Source organism: Marmota flaviventris, chromosome 13 (assembly GCF_047511675.1).
Source record: "Marmota flaviventris isolate mMarFla1 chromosome 13, mMarFla1.hap1, whole genome shotgun sequence".
NCBI lineage: Eukaryota > Metazoa > Chordata > Mammalia > Rodentia > Sciuridae > Marmota > Marmota flaviventris.
In genome coordinates, this window is record NC_092510.1 from 71,620,607 (window position 1) to 71,641,777 (window position 21,171).

General features: G+C 47.7%; 1 protein-coding gene across 1 annotated transcript in view; it reads right to left on the reverse strand.

Moving 5' to 3' along the window:
- Gabbr2 (gamma-aminobutyric acid type B receptor subunit 2) overlaps nt 1–21,171 on the reverse strand; it is a 351,347-nt gene that overhangs the window by 87,161 nt on the left and 243,015 nt on the right. The window contains exon 8 of the mRNA XM_027931027.2: nt 11,475–11,535. Within this exon, the coding sequence (XP_027786828.1) occupies nt 11,475–11,535 (61 nt within the window). The remainder of the gene's footprint in view (nt 1–11,474; nt 11,536–21,171) is intronic.

Below are 21,171 nucleotides of genomic sequence, written 5' to 3' on the forward strand. Positions count from 1 at the left end.
CCCCCATGTGGCAGTGCTGAGGTGGAGAAAGTTTAAGAGAGGGGGCCCGTAAGGAGGCATGGAGGACACCACCCTCTGTTGGGATTCATGTAACTCTAAGGGACCCTGTTTGGTTCTTGTGAGAATGAGTTGCTAAAGGGCTTAGGACACCCACCCTGACTCCTCTTCCTCAATCACCGCTCACCACCCTCACACAGCCCCCATCCTGTGGTTCTACCCAGCATGAGACTCAGAGCCAAGGTGAAGTTTTGGCACCATGCTCCTGAACCTTCAGAACTGTAAGCTAAATGTATCTCTTTATAAAAAGTACGTAGCCTCAGAAACTTTGTTACAGCAACAAGAAAATGGACTGAGTCAGGTGGCCTGATTTGGACTCCTTTATGCCCATTTCTTGTTTAGCTCTGATGTGTGATGAATAGCTGCTCTTATTCCTACCTTACAGTCGAGGAGGTGTAGGCTTCACACGGGTCCCCGATGATACAAGGGGAAGACCCATATTCACACTTTGGACTTTCCCAACAGCCCATGCTCTTCCCAACAGGGGCTGCCTCAATGGGATCCCTACAAGGTGACAGTTTTATGTCCTTTGCCTCCTAAACTCAAAGCTACAGACAGCCCAGGATGAAGGGCCCCATATGTGCAGGTGGGCCCCAAGTGCTTCAGACCCTGGCCAGCAAAATGCCCAGAACTTACAAAGGAATTTCAAGTGGCTACCCAGGGAAGCTGCTTCTTGGGTTTGCTCTAAGTGAATTTTTTTGCAGAAGTGCAGATGCACCTCTGGTCCCTTAGGAACACCAGAAAAGGGGACAGGGCATCCCCTGGGTCACACTCCTGCCTGTTCCTTTGACTGTGGAGGTAGAAGGGAAGCTGTAAAAGTCACTTCCTTCTCTCTGCAAGGGTTCCTGTCACTGGGGGGGGGGGGGGGGGGCGGGGGTCTCACACTGTGCAGGTGGCTGTTGCTTGCCTGGGTCACCAGGCTCCTAAATGTCACATTAGCACACTCTGCTGGGGCTCCAGCATCTCTGCTTTGGCCTTTTGAAGTCCCCAGCCCCACAGATGCCCCAATCAGCTCCCGCCACTCATAGAAGCAGAGCCTGATTTATTTATTTGGCAAGGGGAACAGCACATGAAATATGCAGGATGATCGGAATAAATCATCGGGAGCCGGGAAGTGGTGTGGCTGACACCCCACGGCGCCCCCAGCCACACAGCCGGCCCCACTGTATATAGTGTCCCTCAGCACCAGCAGGGGAATAAAGCTCAGCTCCCCATGATGACCATAATCACCATAATTTCTCCCTGGGGGCAGGACTTGGAGGCTGACAGGCACTTGACAAGTTCCTGCATTTAATCCTCCTGGCAAACCGTCAATCAGGCCTAATTCCCCCAGTCTAAAGAGGAGGGTGGAGCCTCCAATAGGTTAAGTAGCAGCTCATGGCCACATGCTGGGCACCTGAACTCAGTCCTTTGGCTCTCAATTCAGTGCACTGTTACCACTCCTGCAGTGCAAGGCTCTGGACACTCAGCCCATGTTTATTGAGTGCCTACTGTATGCCAGAGCCAGCTCAAGATATTTCATCCTAAAGAACCCTTCAAAAGCAGCCCCACAGGTGGCAAAAGGCTAAAGTTACTCCCATGCCCTTGACCTTGGCCTTGGACATCCTGGGTGCTGAGGAGATGCTACACTAGTCTTCTGACTTAATCACCTCATTTGTCGTTCCACAAATGACATGGGGCACCTGTTTCGTGCCAGGCTGTGTGCTGGGGGCTGGAGGGACAAAGATTGAAAAAGAAACCATAATCTCTGAGCTTGTGTGACTGTAACTGAAATCAGGCACCCTCAGAATCGCCAGAGGAGCACACACTCAAGGTGCCCAGCCTGGGGCCTGACCCGGGGAAGTGTCCAAGAAATGGTAGCTATGTTATTCACGGTCAGAGGAGCGGTGAGCTACTTGCTAGGGTCTCAAACACTTTCTATGCGTTGTTTCTGCTATCCACTCCCACGGTGGTCCTTCCATTGGAAAGGCGGCTTCTCCCTCATTCTACCAGGTGAGTATGCCCACGCCCTGCTGCCTCCTCCAGGAAGCCTTCCCTGAGCACAGCTCTCCCCTCCCAGTGTCCCAGCTGCTGCAGGCTCAGGGTGCTGGTCAGAGCTTTGCCCTGGGTGTATCCAAGTCTTCTGATCCCTGCTGCCCAATGTGTTCCTGAGTGGAACTTGAGGCTGTGTTTTTGCTGCCCTGGGCAGTACAGGGCCTCATCCCCTGCATTCTCCCAGGGTCCCTCCTGGGCCTGCCGAGGGAAGGTTCACGCCCTTCTGTTCTTCATTGGCCTAGCTGAGAGGTGTCATTGACAGGACCAGCACTTTGAACTTCTAATGCTTGTGTTCCTGGTTAACTCCATCAGCTAAACAGTATCAGCCATTTATTTGGATCCTTGCAGGTGGAGACTGTGGACCAGGGGTCTGTGCACAGCCTGGAAAGAAGGTCCATGCAGGGGTCCTGAGCAGGAAGGGCTATAGCTATGGGCGGGCCTTCCTGGCCTATGCTCTGCTGCAGATTGCCACTTGCTCACCGTGGTCCTCAGCCTTGAATGGGCCTTAAAGTCACTCAAAGTTTCTAGAAAATACAGATGCCTGGGTTCCAATGTGAGGGATTGAGGGGTGGGTCATGGATGACAGTATTTTTAAAAAGTTCGTTAGGTTGAACCTAATGTGTAGCCAGGATGGAGACCCACTGGATTAGAAGGAGGGCCCTTCAAAGCTGACATTTTATGGTTCTCAGAGGCTAAAAATACCATGAAACAAAGAGCCTCCTTTCCCACAGAAGAACACTGGTTCCTTCTTGCAGTGCAAAACGAGAAGTGTTCTCTTTAAAAGGCACATTCTTTATTTCAGATTTTGGATTTGGATGCATAAAAAAAATAGGTCCTATTGGTGAAAATTTGACTGCCAAAAAATGTCCAGTCTGAAAATATTCTCTGGCTGTGGGCCTAGGAGCGTCCAGGAGACAGCTGGGCAAGAGCTTCAACCATGGCGTGGTTCTGCCTCCTTCCTGGGCTGTGTCTCCCAGGCAGGAGAACAAATGGGCTGCCAACCCTCTGCTTTAGGTGGACCTGCATCCTGTGTCATGGGCCCTACACTCCATGCCTCCAAATGTCCATTGTCCTTTGGCTCTGGCTCTGATTTGAGGAAAGAATATGTATGCTTTGAAATTTAATTGCGCACGCGCGCACACACACACACACACTCACACACACAGATCTGGTGCCTAACTTTGGAGTGTAAAACAAAAGATAATCATGGCTCAACAAAAATCGGTTCTATAAATGCACTGAATTCCAGGACCCCAAACAAATCCCAAACTCAGACATAGGAGACAGCTGTGTGCTAAAGACAGCCTCCTCCTGGGTAGGGTTGGCCTTGTTGTGGTTCTGTGGATAACCCTGGGGAAGTCTGTCCCCTGCTGGGTCTTGCTAAACAAGTGGGCAGAATGCACCATGGCCCCTGACCCTCGTCCTATGACACTGAAATTGCTTTGAAGGGTTTTGCTTCATGGGACCTCCTATCACAGGATCTGACTGCTCAGGAGGCTTGCTCCTGATGGCCTGCCCATAGCTATAGCCCTTCCTGCTCAGGACCCCTGCATGGACCTTCTTTCCAGGCTGTGCACAGACCCCTGGTCCACAGTCTCCACCTGCAAGGATCCAAATAAATGGCTGATACTGTTTAGCTGATGGAGTTAACCAGGAACACAAGCATTAGAAGTTCAAAGTGCTGGTCCTGTCAATGACACCTCTCAGCTAGGCCAATGAAGAACATGATGACCATGTGGTGACCATGGGCCTTGACTGCTTCTCTTCCTCCAAGATGAACAGCTGCTCCTCAGGAGGGAGTTTCACTCTCACTCACCTGATCTGGTGCCTGCCTAGGACCAGACCCAGCGAGTAGCTCTCCCCCATAGCAGCAGGTCTGAGCAGCCGCCTCAGCATTGCAGAGCAGACGTGGATGCTGAGCTTCCTTGGCATACCTGCTTCTCTACTGTCCCAACAATGCAGCACTGCCACATTTTAACTAAATCCATCCATCTCTGTGTTGAGATTTTTAACAGGCTGGGTGGACACTGGCCAAATGGTTCAAGGCTAGTATAACCTGCCAGAGATTTATGTGTACCCTAACTCAACCAAACTGGCCCAAGGGCAAGAGCCACATGTCTGAGGGACCCATCTCACACAAGAGATGATGGCACAGAAGCACCTCCTCCTCGTGGCCACGCTCACCGCCTCTTCAGAACACAGCCCAGATGCCACCTTTCTCACGCATCTTCATGGAGTCCACCAATTGGGGCTGAGTGTCCCTCCTGTGAATGCCCACAGCCACCTGTTCATTGGACTGGGAGCCCCTGAGGACAGGGCCTGCCTCTTACCCATCTTGGCACCCCCTGTGCCCACCCAAGGCCTGGCATGTAGGGGATGCCATGGTTGTTGAGAAACTTCAAAAATATGAACCACAGGACCAAAACAAAGGGCAGAGTGCGGGGGGGGGGGTGTTTATCCACATAAAAGTTTAACTAAAACTCCTGTTTAACAACTACTTCAAGTTCATAGACACATGACAGAGCAGGAGAAGCTATTTGCAAAGCTAAAAACCAAGACGGGTTTGATATCCAATTGACAGCAGGAACTCTTGTGAATCAACCAGAAAAAGACAGCAAGCTCAAAATAAAAATGGTCAAAGGGTCAGAACTGACGATGAATAAATGACTAATAAGCACAGGAAGGAAGGCCCAACTCCTTAGGAATCAGAGAATGATGTTTAAAGTCCTGGTGGGATGTTACTCTATTCTTTTAGACTGACCAAAAAATCAGAGGTCTGGTCAATACCACGTGTGTATGGGACAGGAACATAAGGCCCTTTGGCCAATGGGAGTGGACATGGGTATGGTCACTCCTAAGGACTTCTGGAAGGTTTTAGGCATATTCCATGTGCACACGCTTTCTGGTCCAACAATCTGTTCCTAAACATTTGTCCTACAGAAATTCCCAGGTGGGTCCATAAGAAGACACGCAGGACCCATGAGGATGGGACTTGATGGTCATTGCGGGGTGGGGGATGTGGTGGATGTGCCTCTTGGAGGCAGCAGGGAGAAACTGTGCCCTAGGTGTGCACCCAGGAGCGGGAGGCATCTTAGGAACAAAGTGCTGAGTGGGAAAAGCAACAAAACAGAAGGAAAGAAAAAATAAATATGTAAAAATAGATAAAGTTACATTGAGGTAAATTCAAAATAGATACTCACAAAATAGCATGCATTTTGTAAGGACACATACAAACAATATATGCATCAAATACTTAGATGCTTGACTTCTGTGGGGAGGCAGAAGTAGATATGGGAATGAACGAGGGGCATAAGTGGTGAACACACAGGGGGTTTTCATGGACCAATGCTAACAGCACTCCATGAAGTGAGGCTGCGAAGCCAGACCACACTTTTCTCAAGAGATTCTGGAGTGGGGATAAATCTGGGGTCATTTTCAAGAATGTCCAGGAGAGGAGATGGAAACCCACAGTTGCTCTGGTCTTTCTCTGTGCCAGTTACTGAGCCAGAACTATCACGGTGTCATGTCACTGAATTCTCACAGTCACTTTCCAGGCAAGGAAAAGGGTCACCTTTTATTTTATTAGTTTAAAATAAACTCTGAAATAAAGGTTCAGAGAGAACATGCTACATTGCCTGGTTAGCAATGATCAAGCACACCTGTTTCAAAGCCTGCATGAGAGGGGATGAGTACACCATCACTGGGGGCATCCAAGCATAGGTAAGGCTATAAGTGAGAGTCGGGGCTCCCTTCAACACGGACAGTCTGTGGCTCAATGAAGCATATGTCTGCTAAGAAATTCTGTCTGCCTTCCTTGGGCTCCGGGAAAGGGAAGCCCTGGATCATCAGGGCTGGGAGGTGTCAAAGCTGGGGACAGCCTCCCATTCCCAAAGAGTCTGTGTTCATGTCTGTTCTTTTACTCCTGTTTTCCCACCACCCTGAAGTTCAGTGGATGACATCTCCACTCTTAATTATAAGGAGTTGAATGGCAGTCCAGCAAGATGGGCTTTGTAGACCCTTGGCCAGGTGAAAGGGAGCAGCAATGTGTAAGGAGATGGATGTTAAAAATTAGCCCCAGGAGTCTCAGACTAGGGACAAATTAGCTCCAAAAGTTTTCTAGAAGGTTCTGGGAAATTATCTTCCTGCCTTTATGGGCTCTGGCATTTGGCCAGAGAGATTATGAAGCCCCTGGGGGACAGGGACTGTATCTTATTCAACTTAGCTTCCCCAGAGGACTCTGTAAAGCGTCCGGAAGATGCTCAGGAAACGCGTGCTGAATAGAACCATATCTGTTACCCTAAAGATCGAACCATAATTAATGTCTGCAAATGGAAAGAAGGCGCCTCGAGTTCACTAGGTACATTCTGAATGACAATTATGTCATTCCAGGGATGCAGGACCTGGTCCCTTCAAATCAGGTGCCGAGACACAAAACCCCAAGTCTGAGTCCTTTTTGTAGCTCAGAAGCTATGTGAGATCTCGGCCCATTATTTCTCGCAGAGAGATTCTTACAGATAGGCCTAATGCAGGCAGTGGGATGCTCAGCTGCAGATGCTGGGGCCTCTCTGAACAGCATGGATGGGCCCCGATCGCTGTTCCATTCAGCTCCCTCCCCTGCTGCAGATTCTGAGCCATGTTTAGACTTCAGCAGTAATGGGGATTCTTTTTTCTCTTATGGAGGAAAAAAAAATAGGCAATTTTCTAACATTCATTCTCATCTTCAGGTGGCTCAGTGGGAAGGAGGAACGGCCTGGGGAGGGGTACTGGACCTGGACAGGAAATGGGTGCAGGTCCAAGGTGTGCACCTACATGTGACACGAACGTCACCCCAGCCTCCCCTGCAGTATTGGGCAGCTCCCTTGGAACAGTGTCTCTCTCAGATGAGGGTAAGAATATGTACACTTTCCTGGGGAGGTGGCCCTAGGATCCCCTGCTAGGGCATGGGGAGTGAGCCAGGGGAGAGAAGGGGGTCTGTATCAGGTCCATGTACGGGAAGGTTTCTGCGTGGGCAGCTGAGGCTTGGTGCCATGGGGCAACCCCTGGGAGAAGTGTGTTGGAGAAGCCTCACCTGAAGGGACAGGATGCTGGGGCACTATTCCCACTTCTCCTTTGTCGTGGGCTCAGGGGCTGTCCTGGGATCACCGACTCCTTGAACAACCTGCCTGCTCCCCCCACAGGTGGAGAGTTGTGGATATTCTTAGTGATGGCCTCCCCCATACCTGCTCCCCAGGATTGTCCTGATGGGAGGTAAGGGCTCTGGAAGCCTTGAAAACTAAACAGACGGAGACCTGTTGGGATTCAAAATGCCTCAGCCCAAAGAGCAACCTGGGAGCTAGCCCTGGCATGTTATTGACAACAGTTCTACTTATCTGGAACTCCTCAGTTTTTATTTAAAACAAAAACAAAAACAAAAAACTGGGCAGAGGAGGAGGTTTGTCCCACCTGGAACAACCATGGCTGGCAACAGGAACTAGCTTCAGCTCATGTTCCTGTTGTTAAGGCCTCTCGGGGCACCAGACGTCCTTACCTGACGAAGTCAATGAAGACCACAAGTACGTGAAACCGTTCTTACATTTTCATGAGCTGGTGACGTCTCAAGCTCTGCGTTCACACTCTCACTAACTGATTCAGCAGACACAAAGCAGAGCCACAGTCCACTAGCAATGTGACATGGCTTCCCTGAGCTCGAGAGTCCCTAAAGCAAGCCCTTACTCGCCCCTGATGACATTCTCAGAGGCAGGCAGGGCTGGCCCTGGTGTTTCCCCATTTTTTGGAAGAGGAAAGGGAGGCTCAGGGATATACAATAACCTGCCCAGTGGGATCATGCTACTAGCGAGATTCAGAGCAAGAACTTGAATCCAGGGCTTTTGCATCCAAATGAATTCAATGAGCTTTGCTGGGGCTCTACTGTGGGTGCCTGGGGCCCAGTAGGGTGCAAGGGACTGTGGTGCCAGTCCTACAACCCTGGAATCAAAAGGTGGAGAAGGACCTGGCTTTTTGGTTCCCTTTTGGATCTTTCCAAAGCTGCTTCCACATTTTTAATTCCTTTATGTTTTAGTTTTGCAAAGTGGGGAGGAAAGCCTCCTACCAAGCACTTCCTCTACTAGAGATTAAAGGGTGTAGAAGGCACCCAGAGTTTGTGCCAATGAGAAGTCAATAAAGTATCTCATGAGGTCTTCAGAGGAAGGGTAGACTGGGTCAGCTTCCCGGATGTCACCAGTGAGTGCTTGAGAGTCAAGTGCAAGCTGAGGAGCAGGAATGGATGGAGAGCTGCCACTGCTGGGGCCAGCTGAGAGGCTGCTCCTTGTCAGCTCTGCCACCAGACCCCTCTGTATCAGAGAGGAGAGCAGGAGGCCAGGGAGGGGGAGACAGCAGAGAGAGGGTGGGAAGGGCCTAGCAGGAAACATAGCGACCCCACACGGAAGCCTTTGGCAAGGTCACTGGCATGAGGCAATTTAGGAGCTGTTACTTTGGGGTGGAGGATGAGCCCACCACCTTCTGGAAGGTTCCAGAAGACAGAGGCTAGATCAATCCCTTTTGGAGGGGAGGGAGAGGCATGGCCAGGAAAGAGGAAGGAATGAACTTGTGGTCTCATGTGAGTCAGGGAATATCCTAGTCAAGTCCCTTCCTGGACCTGGACCTCAGTTTCCCCTCTGAAATTGAAATGGTAACTAAGAGCTTTTCCAGCTTGGCCAGAGCATCCAACAACTAAGAGTCCTTCCATCCTGGGGGATGAGGTACCTCTGAGACTCTTCAAATTTGGAAAAACCATTGTGCTGATGCACACCTGCCCCCTGCCTTCTAGTGGCTCCTTTCAGTCCCCAAATAACCTTTGATCCTTCTATCAGGTCAACAGGATCAACATCTGTTCAACAGGCAACAGGAGTCTCTTCAGGCCTAGCTGTGACATTCAGTAATAGCTAGGCAAGAAGGAAGGGAAGGTGGTGGTGCATGCCTGTAATCCCAGCAGCTCAGGAGGCTGAGGCAGAAGGATGGCGAGTTCAAAGCCAGCCTCAGCAATTTATCGAGGTACTAAGCAACTCAGTGAGACTTTGTCTATAAATAAAATACAAAACAGGGCTGGGGATGTGGCTCAGTGGTTAAGTACCCCTGGGTCCAATCCCTGATACAGAGGGAAGGAGCATATACCCATGGGTGTCCACAAAAGCATGCAGGTGCCAGCATCCTGGGGAAAGCTCAAGTCCAGGCTTTACTCTGCCACTAGCCAGTCACATGACTCTGGGGAACATTTCCCCGCATGTCACTTTCCCCATTTATGCCATGAAAGTAGTGGGATAAGCTCATCTTTAAGGCCCTGTCTTGTCTGACGTCCTACATATTATTACGCCAAGGCAGCAGCTAGCTAGCTAGCTTAGGCAGATGGCCAACAAAAAGGCACTCAGGTGTCAATGCACAAGGAAAATCTACATTTGCCCCCCCCCCCCCAAAGTGTCATAATTTTGACAAGATACTTATCAAAATTGCTACTTACTAGCTGAGCAAAAAAAATAAAAAATATATTTATCTGTACCATCTCATTTAGTTCTTTCCACATTCCAAGAAATCAGATAGGCTGATAGCCCTGTTTTACAGATAAGGACCATCAAGGCTCACAGAGGCGAAGTCACTTGCTGGATGTTCTAGAGAGTAAGTGACTTAAGTCAGGTGGGTGGGACCACAAGACCCAGGCTCTGATCTACTTGTTCGCTGATCTGCCTTCCTTATAAATCCAGATATGCCTAAAGCCACAGTCACTAGAGTTGGTGTCTAAACCTATCATGAAAAGGAAAAAGGCAATGGAATTGGCATGCACCCGTAGCTGTGATCAACCAGTCCATATTGCACAAAATACTCTCTTAGAATGATACAGTTTGAGAATTGGAAATGGGACAGAGTTTAGTTGCCATCACTCAAAAAAAAAAAAAGTTATTTTTGTCAGGATGCTTACTTTGCTCAACCAAGGAAGGAGGAAGATTTAACAAATAGGAAAATAATTATATTTGCCTAAAATGACTTTTTTGTGTGTGTGTGTGTGGGGGGGGTGCTGGGAATTGAGCCCATGGCCTTGTGCATGTGAGGCAAGCACTCTACCAACTGAGCTATATCCCCAGCCCACAAAATGACATCTTTTGGGCACATCAGAGAGCTGACATGCGTTTCAATTACCTGACATGGGAAGAATGGGTTAATCTAGGAGATCGCATTACCAAGTGAAAGTGCCAAAAAACACCTCTTCCGATTGATCAGAAGCTTGGTGGGATATGTCTGAATGATTCTGAATAACTCACTTCAATTTCTTGCTTTCCCTGGGATGGCCCTGGGATCTGCTTAAAGGGAGGGGATGTGGTGGGTGCTGTTCTTGTTTTTGGACTTTCCAGAAACATCAAGATGCTGAAAGATACTGCAGCAATGAAAGGTCCCTCCACTGGTTTCATCTGACAACATTGCTAATGACCACATGGGGCCGAACCAAAGCATCTGCCTTGAGGGACACCCAGCCCTGCTCCTCACATATGTCCTGTGGACTCTGACAGGTCACTGTCCCTCTCTGGGCCTGTTTCTTCCTCATCACACAAGGAACTTGGCCTAGGTGTTTTCTGAGGCCCCTTTCAACTCTGACAGCAGCAGAAAAAGCCCAACAGATGAAGTGGCTTCTTCAAAAAATTAGTGGCCTCTAAAGAGTGGGGGTTTTAACAGCAGAGACTAAAGAGACACACTGAACCCTGGCCGAAGTCCGACCTCCTGTGGATTTTCCGCAAATGATCAGTAAAGACAGCTTTGAAACGATCAGCCCACAGACTGGGAATGAAAGCACATGAAGAATTGTTGTTAAATGTTTTAGGTACAGCAATAGCAGGCTGGTTATGTTTTAAAACGTCCTTATCTAGTAGAAACAGCTATTGAAGTATTTATAGATTGAAATGAGATAACGTCTAGGAGTTGCTTTAAAATATGACAGCTGAAAGTGGGGTGGAGTGGGGATGAGTCAAGATAAAACAAGATTCGAGGTTGAGGATGTGTGACGTCGTTTAAGGCCAGTGGTGGAGATGGCTCATGGCGCTAGCCTCTCTATAGTGAAGTCGGTTGGACACTTGTGTATTCAAAACCAAAACCAAATCTAGGCTCCCAGCACCGTGTGTGGATATAAGCACCACTCCTGACTTTCCTAAGCCTCTCAGGGTCAGAGACCAGAGGCCTGAGAAGTAATTCAACATGAGTCAAAACTGACATTTCAGAAGAGTGTCTTCTATTGACTCCTCCTTGTTTTATTGTAGTCTCATATCATACTTTCATTTCTTTTGATGTATTTTACTGCAGAAAACAACATCCCTGAATACAAATGCCATCAACTAGAAAGACAGAAGCATCCAAAAAAAGCCTACCTTGAAATTGAGTAAATTTAATGGTCCCCATTCTCTCCCCGTTCCGGAACACAACTTGACCCTAAAAACAAAACAAAACAAACAAATGAGAATAAAAGAGAAATGCCACATTAGCACAGACGCTGCCGAACTCACTGCAATTTGTTAACTGTACAATGCGATTATTAATATTGGAGAAAAACAGATTCCCATTGGACCCCAGATGCAAAATCAAACTCATTATTTTTAAATTAGTTGTGACTTTATCTGGTTAATTTGTGAGGAGCACAAAATCAATAATAGAACTACCACATGTGAATTAAAGTAGAGATAAGAATCATCATTATCATTGTGACTATTTGTCAAACACCTACGTGTCCTGTGTTATCTTGGGGACAGGTTTTCCAAGGAGGATGGAAGCTGAGGTGAGGCCTTTGGAGGTTGGCCCTGTGGCCACCCAGAGAGACATGGGGGTTTGCAGAGGATTTTTGGCTTGGCTACCAGGAGGGTGCTGGAGGTTAGTATTTCTTATTAAGGACAGAGACTGTGTAAGTTCTTCCTGGACGGTGATGTCATCTCCAATTATAACTGGGCTATGGTGCAGCACAAAATTAAGCTTCTCCCGCCAGCAAGACCTGGCTACTGTCACAGGCAGCTGAGCGCCCTCATTAGGGACCTTGGGGGCTAAAGGCAGCGTCATTTTCTGCATCTGTCTTGCTGGCTTCCATATGCCTGATAAATACACCAGGAATTTAAAGGGGAGATGTCATCTCTTTTTGCAAGTTTATGGTCCACATAAAATTCTGCAGTCTTGCAAAGGAAATTGGCAGGTGTTCCATCATTGCATCTTAATGACTGGGTTAGGTGATAAGTGGGTGATGCCCATCCTACAGATCAGGAACCTGAGACAGGCAGGTTATATACTTTCACAAGGTTATTATTAGTGAGACTGGGACTCGAATCCAAGTTTCCTTTCAACACCCTTGCTATTTCACTATCGCACGCGGCTTCGGGTCCAGAAATAAATTCCTGAAGATAAATCTTTCCATTATTATGAAATTAGAAGAAACTGCCTTAAAGGTACCCTGCTCTTCTCTCCCCATAATCCACTTGCATCATGAGGCAACAGCACAGAAAATATCAGATCCCACTTAATTCTCAGGAGGAAGCTCCAGGAAGCATCTTCCTTTAGGTGGAAACCTGGGGGCTTTCAGAACAAAGGAGATCATTCAACCTGTTCTCAGAAGGAGAAACACCTCCCAAGGCCACTTTGGCACCTTTTTGAAGTCCCGAAGACAGCTGTGAGTAGTATCAGTTAGAAACTAACACCCACCCAATTCTATATTCAGGTGACGGTAAGCAATTCCCTGGAGTGTGAAAACACTTCAAGGGAAGGTGAGACAGGAGCTGTGATTTTATTTCTAGGGATGATTGAAAATCACAGAACACCTTCCCAAAGGATCACTTTTATGCAAATGGACCACTTTGGGTGGGAAGGATGCAAATGGTGCCCACAAGGACTTTTATTTTTTGTCTGATAAAGGTATAGATCTTACTACTTCACCAACCTCCAGCCTCGCTTTGAAGAATTCCAAAGACTTCCAGGTTTAAAATGTGGACCATTCTGCAGAGTGTTTATTAGTTAAATTTAAAAGTGTAGGGAACAGTGTCCCAGCTTAGGGGTAATGACACTGGAGTGGAGTGGGAACAGTGCCAGGAACAATATCCCTTTAGTTTGTTTCTTCCCTTTACCTTTTAAACAAGCTAATTAGCCCACATTGAGGAAGGACCTGTCATACTTAACTAACAAAAACAATTTTAATAAGTACAGTTCCTCCAAGCGCCTTAATTTCCCAGGCTGTGCTGTGGAAGGAGGTGCATCTGAATCTCACAAGCCTGGATTCAGTTTCTTCTCAGGCAAGTTCCTGAAATCTCTGAATTATGGTTAGCACAGCTCCTCTGGTATAAAAGGCACTTAGTAAATGGCAGTAATCATCTTTATTTAAACACTTTTAATAGCAGGGAGCGGAAATGAAAAGAGCTGAAACACCAGGAAGCTTTCCAACTCTTGGGAAGAGATTTTCAGCTCCCACATGACATCAGCTGGCAAAGGGGGTGAGCCATTGGGTCCTTATCCAAGGTGGCCTCGACTCTCAAACACCACCCCAGGATGCCCACTTCATGAGCCACTGTATGTTCTGACCACCAACAGGAGGAAGGGAAATTTCTGTCTGTGGTAACCAGAGGCTCAGGGAAACACTGTGGGTAATTAGTTATCTGAAGGATCTGCACCAGAGATAGGGCCAAAAAAACTCCCAAAGCCCCCTTCAGAAGAAATTGTGTTACACGACTTCTTGGCAAAGGAGTTACCATGGCATCTACATCTTCATCTTGCTGATGAGGTCCATTCCATATCCTGAGTGTGTCTGACTGGACAGAGGACCACTGACCCAGGCAAGGCAACTTGCTAAGATTTGCCTAAAGACTCTGTGGAACCGACCACATTTTCAACCTAGGAGTCTTAAGGAAGTAATGCATAAGGAAGTCCTTGTGTCCAAGGGGTGATGTTCAAGAAATTGTGTTCTACGGATATCTCCCATGTTAGAAGGCGGTCGACTCACACATCATAAACATTTTTCTATCCTGTGATAAGTTATTTTTTATCTTGAGACAGGGTCTCACTATGTTGCCCAGGCTGGCCTTGAATTCCTGGACTCAAGTGATCTTCCTGACTCAGTCTCCCAAGTAGCTGGGACTACAGGTGTGTGCCACAGTGTCCAGCCCAAATTCTCTTCTGGGTACCAGTTCCTGCTCTAGGAGAGGCTTGTATTCGATAAGGAGGGATGGACAGAACAAGTGAGTCAATAAATGAGGAAGACATTTCAGTTAGTGATGGGGGCTGTGAAAGAGATAGAAATGGTGGCTGGGAGAGAGAGCTAACTTAATTAGTCGGGAACGACCTCCATGAAGATGTGATATGGGCACTGAGTCCTGTGTAGCAAGAAGGAGATGTTCTAACCAAAGGGAAAAACCAGGTGAAGGCCCTGAGGGAGGAGAGGGCATGAAGTGCTCAAGGGACAGAAAGGGCCGGTGTGCCGAGGCACAGGAGGGAGTGGGAAGGGCTGGGGAGTGGGAGATGAATAGGCTGGCCAGGACCAGGCGACACTTAAGTCTGGATGCCGATGAGGGGTCTGGGGTGATTCTAAATGTAATAAGCAGCCACGGGGTGGAGTGGGGTTGGGCAAAGAAGTCCTGTGATCTAAGATTTGCAAAGATGGCCCTGGCTGCAGGAGAGAGAGTGGATGGTACTGGTGCCCAGGTGGCAGCAGAGAACCTGTTCAGAGGCTCTGGCAGGCAGCAACACAGAAGACAGTGGGCAGTGGCAGGCTAGGGGTGGCCAGTTTCTCTTGCTCATCTACTCAGAGTGCACAGCAACTGTGTCCGAGCGTGGTGGTGCCTTATCCTTGGTTGTGGATGCTGTGTGTGCTGCTCAGAGGGCCTCAGTGTGGGGCACTCATTTCCCCAGCTGCCCGCATCTTGGCTGCTGTTCAGTTGTCCTGCACCAAGGGGACCTGTGTCATTTAAGATTATGACCCCTCCCTGGGGCGGGCTAAATCCGATGGTCAATATAAAGGTACATAGTTCTGGAACCCTTGTCTCTGTTCAGGACACTGTGAAGGACCATGAGACCTGAGTGATATGGATTCTGGGAGAAGCCCCTGTGGTCACTGGACTGCTTTGAGTTCACTGTGGCCTGCCACCGCAGCCAGGAGAGCCGGGCCGGTGTCACTTACTAAAACGCCAGCTTGAGCAGGGATGTGTTTGGTTTCCCTCCACAAAAACAGTGTTCCCCACACAGGAAGTCTTTGTGCATCTGTAAGTGCCATCCTTAAGCTTTTGTCATGTGCAATCCAAGGACTGTCGCTGGGATCCATGTGATGGATTAAATTCCAAGGCGATGGAGTTCAGTAACTGGCCTGCATGCTGGCCAGTATCTGTCTGGTGCCTATAGTCTACCATGGCTCTTCTGTATGGCAGGGGCTGGGAGCCTGGGAGCCACATTTCCCAGAAGCCCCTGCCGCCTGGTTCCACTTAGGTTTTGCTAATGAGAAACGTTCATGGAAGGTTAGAAAGTATGCACCAGGGAAAAGCTTTTCTTTTCTTTTCTGCTGCTTTGGGTCTAGCAGTAGGAGCTCCAAGAGGCTGCAGGTGTCTGTGAGGCCAGCAGCTCCTGGCTGTCTGCTCAGAGGTCAGAGGCGGGGTCTCCAAGGCAGCAGAGTAGAAGCCTAGGAGGCTGGTGTGCTTGGGTGTTACTTCCACTATCTTATTGCTTTGTGGTCATTTTTAGATACTCTCTGGAAATTAGACTGTACTATCAGCATCATCAAGAATCTAGAAGCCATTTCAGGTATTTTGGAGACAATGGCAACACCATTTTCCTTTCGGTTCCTCCAGCCCCAGGGACTTAGCAATTGTCTGAAAACTCTGACTTCAGGGACAGCTCTCCATGTTTGGCTTCTCCATCCCTTCCAACAAAGCTGGAACCAGCTGTCTGTGTTAAATCTCTGTCTAAAGTGCCTCAAGTGGGTTTCTGCTCTCCTCAAAGGAGGCTGATGGATCACAGATCCTAACTTATGAGGAATTTGTAAGAATAACCACAGAGCAGACCTAGAAATAAAGCAATGGAGGTAAAACCTCAGCTGGATAATTGATAAGGATTTTTTTCCCCTGAAGAGATGTTGCTAATGTCAAAAAAGCAATCTGTTTCATACAAACCAATCCCAACTAATTATTCAGTTTTTTTTTTTTCCCCAAGAATTACAGATCAACCCAGGGGTGCTCTACCACTAAGCTACGTTCCCCAGCCCATTTTGTTTCTCACTTTGAGAAAGGGTTTCAGTAAGTTGCCTGGGCTGGCCTACGGTCTTGTGATCCTCCTGCCTCAGCCTCCCAAAATTGCAGGGGTTACAGGTGTGCATGACCTCCTTAAGCTTTTATCATGTGCAATCCAAGGACTATCACTGGGAACCATGACGGATCCAGGTGATGGATTAAATTCCAAGGCGATGGAGTTCAGTAACTGGCCTGCGTGCTGGCCATTGAACCCAGCAACAGTTCAGTTTTAATTGGAAGCAACACAGTTGTGTTTGCTTTTTCAGAGAAAATGTTAGAGTGTATAGGATAACATGTGGGAAAAATTTCAGTGTCAGAATTTGCCAGACAAGAATAAATATCGCCATTAGTGTGATCGGGAACTGTCATTGAGTATTTCTGGGCCTCAATTCTTCCATTTGAAAAACAATAAGAACAATACCTGTTTCTCAGGACTGTGAGAATTAATGAGAATTATGAAAAAGGAACAGCCTAGGGCACAGTAGAGTAATGGTCATCATAATTCCTCCAGTTGATTCAAATCAGCAAAATCCTATCTGATGTTGGGTCAGCAGTCCCAGATGAGTCAGTGGGGAAGAAAAAGCACACTGAAGATTCCAGAAACCACCTCTTGGAAAGGTCCCTGTCTTCAACGTTTCACTAGTGAGTAGTGAAATTCACTCCAGCAACGACTTATGAGTTTTCCAGGTCAAGCCCTGGGTTGGGCCTCCTTTTTTCCCCTTTTCTCTTTTGGTGTTTAATTTTGCAGTGGAGGACAGAGAGGCCTCTGTATAGAGTCCAAGAGGCAGGAAGGTGGTGGCATTTTAAGGCTTCTGGGAGGTTTTTAGGCAATATCTGGCTGCAGCTGGCAGAGAACCTCGTGGCTTAGTCTGAAGGTATGGAGCGGCTGGCCCACTGAGGCCCTGGTCTCTGGCGTTCTAGGTGCCCTGGGGTTCTAGGGCACACTCCCATCTCCGGGCAGCCATGTTTTTTCCTTGGAGAGGTGTGAGCACACATGTTCATCTGAGTACTTGATCTGTGCTGAGGGGAAATCTCTGAGTAGTGGGGAGGTAGAGGGCCATAGGGAGGTGGGGGCAGCACACCACTGTTCAGGTAGATGACCCTACCTCCCTGGAGCATTCTGCTACCAGCCACCACCCAGGACAGCACTGGTCTCAAAGAAATAAGACAGCCTTTGAGAACCACTGGGGTTAGACTGTGGGGAGGTTTTTCATCAAGGGTAGTGATCTGCAGCATGCGCACTTGAAGAAGAAGGTGCCCTCTGTTTCCACATGAACAGCAGGACTTAAAAGAGAAAGAAAGACCAAATAATTGGGTACATCGACCCATATGTTCTGCAAAGGTAAAAAATATTCTTTGTTCTTGTACGTACCCTTGGGCTACTGGAGAGGCCATATTTTGCCTTCTATTTAAAATATTTTCTTACACTGAAAATTCTTTTGATAGACCCAACCCTTCAGAATGTTAGATGTGCTGCTAGGGACTTGAAAGGTAGATCTGTAGAGAGTCCAGAGGAGGAGCAGGATGGGAGGTGTGGCCTGCCCCATGCCACCCTTCTGATGGCATCATACTGATGAGCAGTAAGGATGGAGGAAACATAATTAGAATGTCCAAAGGACCCAGAAGCTACCATCCACAAAGCATGCAGTGGCCTAAGGAAGGGCTGAGCATGGTGGAGAGAAGTGCAGACCCAGAAGACAAGGCTGGTGGACGGCCCAGGAGAGGTGAACTGGCTCTCTCTCCTTCCCTATGCTACTATAATAAGCCTCAGGCAAGAACAAAATGTGCAAGAAATAGATGATCAGTGAAGTAAACTGTGATAGAGACACACAATGGGCAACTACAGCACACTCAATCAATCTCCAAGTACTGCACCTACATTGTGCAGGTGCCAAATTAAAGAGTAAGCAAAATTGGTGTGGCTCTGGATGGCATGGAGCTTACAGTCTGGTGGGAGAGACAGACATTGAACAATGAACACACAAATACACAATTACAGACAATAATAGGTAATATGAAGGAAAAGCAGGGAGTCAAAAAGGATCTTTGGGGAAAGGTAGCATTTGTCCTCAGACCTGAAGAAGTTAGCTGAGCTAAGAGCAATGGGGAGAAGGACCCACATGTACATACAAAGGTCCTGAGGTAGGAAAGAGATTGGGAAATCAGAGCACTTGGAGCAATGCCAGTGAAGCTAGAGTGGTGACTGAGGGGGAGATGAGCATGGACAGTGACTGGCAAGGTGGATGGGTGCAAGGTCATCAGAACCTTACAGGCCATGTCAAGGATGCTGGGCTTAATTTGGAAAGCACTGAAGGGTTTCAATCAGGGAATAACTTGATGTAAGTCATATACACTTATTATTGTATTATAAAAGTTATAAAAATTGGGGGAAAATGATATTCTGGTTGTGCCGGACATGGCTAGCAGTTCACCAGATTCACTGCCTTTTCCTCTTGGGCATGTGACTAGATGTTTTCCAGCTTCTCTGACAGTCAGGTGAGGCCCTGTGAGTTTTAGCCAATGGAATGTGTGTGAAAGCAACATGTGGCATTTGAAATCTGACCCATGCAAACCTCTGACAAGATACTTCCTATTCCCTTATTTTCCCACCTGCCAATCAATTCACAGAGGATTCCAAGGCCTAAGGACCAGGGGAATAGAAGACAGAAGGGACTGGCCTCATGAATGATGATGTGGGAAGGCTGTCTACCAGACAGAAGTATCCACTCTGGACTCTGCATAAGAGAGCACTAAATTTTTACTGTGTTAAACCATTAAGACTCTGAGATAGGAATCACAAATGATGAAAGAGGAACAAGGAATAAAAATGGAAAATACAGTATGTTCACAATTTTGTTAAAATTAACACCATCAAGTAACAGTGTTAACACTGGCTAGTCATGGATTATGGGATCATGGATTATGGGATCATGGCTTCTTCTCTTTTTGTTCCAATACTGTGCAATATTCTCTAATGAGCAGGTATTGTTTAATAGTATTAAAGCCTTATTAAAAATTCCTTCTTCAAAATGATAAGACATTTTTACAGTAAAAAATAGCAATATCATCACCAACAAAATAATACCCCTTCTTGAAATAGATTAATTTTTACTGACAGCTTAGAGTTTTCCTGAACAAGATGCAGGAATATGTGCAAAAACATAAGCACATTTCTCTTCTCCACTTTGAATAACCAAAAGAGCAATGAGCAAGGAGTCGAAAGGCACACATTCCAGGTGAACTAAGTCATTTTCTAGGAAGGGAAACCAGGAGCAGGTCCCTTCTCATCTCTGTTCTCAGGTTTCCCTCTGCAAAACATGCAGAGATAACAGTCCTTGAGGTACTTAGCTCTGTGGAAACATTTGTGCTATTTAAACATTGTGCTATTGTGTTATTTAAGCCCCACCCCATTCTCTTTTACTAATTCATTCTCAACAACGACCTCAATGGAATGAGCTACACATCTTCATTTGCATTCACAGAGGAGAAAACTGAGGGCTGAGAGGTCAGGAATTGGCTCTGGGTCACACAGCTAGTCAGCAGCGGAACTCACCCAGATGCACTGACCTCATGCTCCTAAAGACCTCATTGTCTCCCTTTGCAAGAACCCAATATTGATCAGAAATGATCAATGCAGGGGACCAGAGTGGTCAATGCATGGCTCCCAGCTCTCTGGTTTGGGCAGTGGATGGATAGTGGTGACACCTTTTGCTTGCATAGTCAGCAGACGGGACCTGAGCAGATTGGTGAGTGGCGCCTTGGCTCAGGTCTCCTCGTAGGTACCAAGTCTTGGGAGTTCTGCAGCTCTAAAGCCATGCATCACCACCTGGCCTCCTGCCAAGGTCCCCACCCCCACCCCTTCTTTCCTGGTCATTTGCAGATGCCAGCATCCTCACCATTAGAAGTATTTAATTTTTGCTTTACTGTATGTTCTATTTTTGTTAAATAGATTAGTCTCCACCAGGAAAACCAAATTGCTGACCATTCGACCCGAAAGTCTAAGATGTGCCATTTGCAATCTGTTGCAATCTTTGCTTTTTGTCAGGGTGGGCTGCAGATCGGCCTGGGGAGGGGGTGGGTTGTTGGGCCTGGGCTGCAGGGAGGCAGCTGGAGAAGCAGCAGCCCAGGCTTGAGGTGAAGGGGCTCAGGCCATAGGAGGTGGCCCAGCAGACAGAGAGAAGGGCACAGATGGGAAACACAGGTCAGGACATGGTGACTCATGAGATGGGAGATGCAGGAAAGGCACTGGGCTGGGAGGAAGGTTGTCTGGGCTCTACATAGGCATCTCCCAGGGACTTTGGTTGCAGTCTCTCTAGTGTGGAAGGAGGTGAAGTTTATGTTTTCTGAAATCCAGGCTCAGAATTCCTCCTGGAGTTTTGGACAATTTTGGTGTGGGACAATTCCTCCTGGTTTAGACTCTAGGGAGGAAGGAACCTCAGGGTACACCTGGCATTGGAAGCCAGGGCAGCTGAGGGAGGTCAGTCAGTCTGCCAGAGGCAATAGGCTGCATTATTTTTTTCTCTTGAGGAGGATGGGGACCGAGGGTTTCTGGGAGGTGGAGAGAGACTCCCTGACAACGGCTAAGGATGCACTAATGCTCAACTTGAGCCACTCAAATTCACTCTCTGGTACAAACCCCAAGTCTACACCAAGACCCCCCACAAGTCCCTGTAGGAGACGGTGGTTTTTGTGTTGGGTTTTATTTCCTGCAGATGGAGAAAGAGCTGCATTTCCTGCATGGATCAATATGGCCAGAGGAAGACAGGAGGGATCATGTGGCCTTCCAGATTCCAAATGAATTTAGCAGAAAGGGTCACAGGGTGTG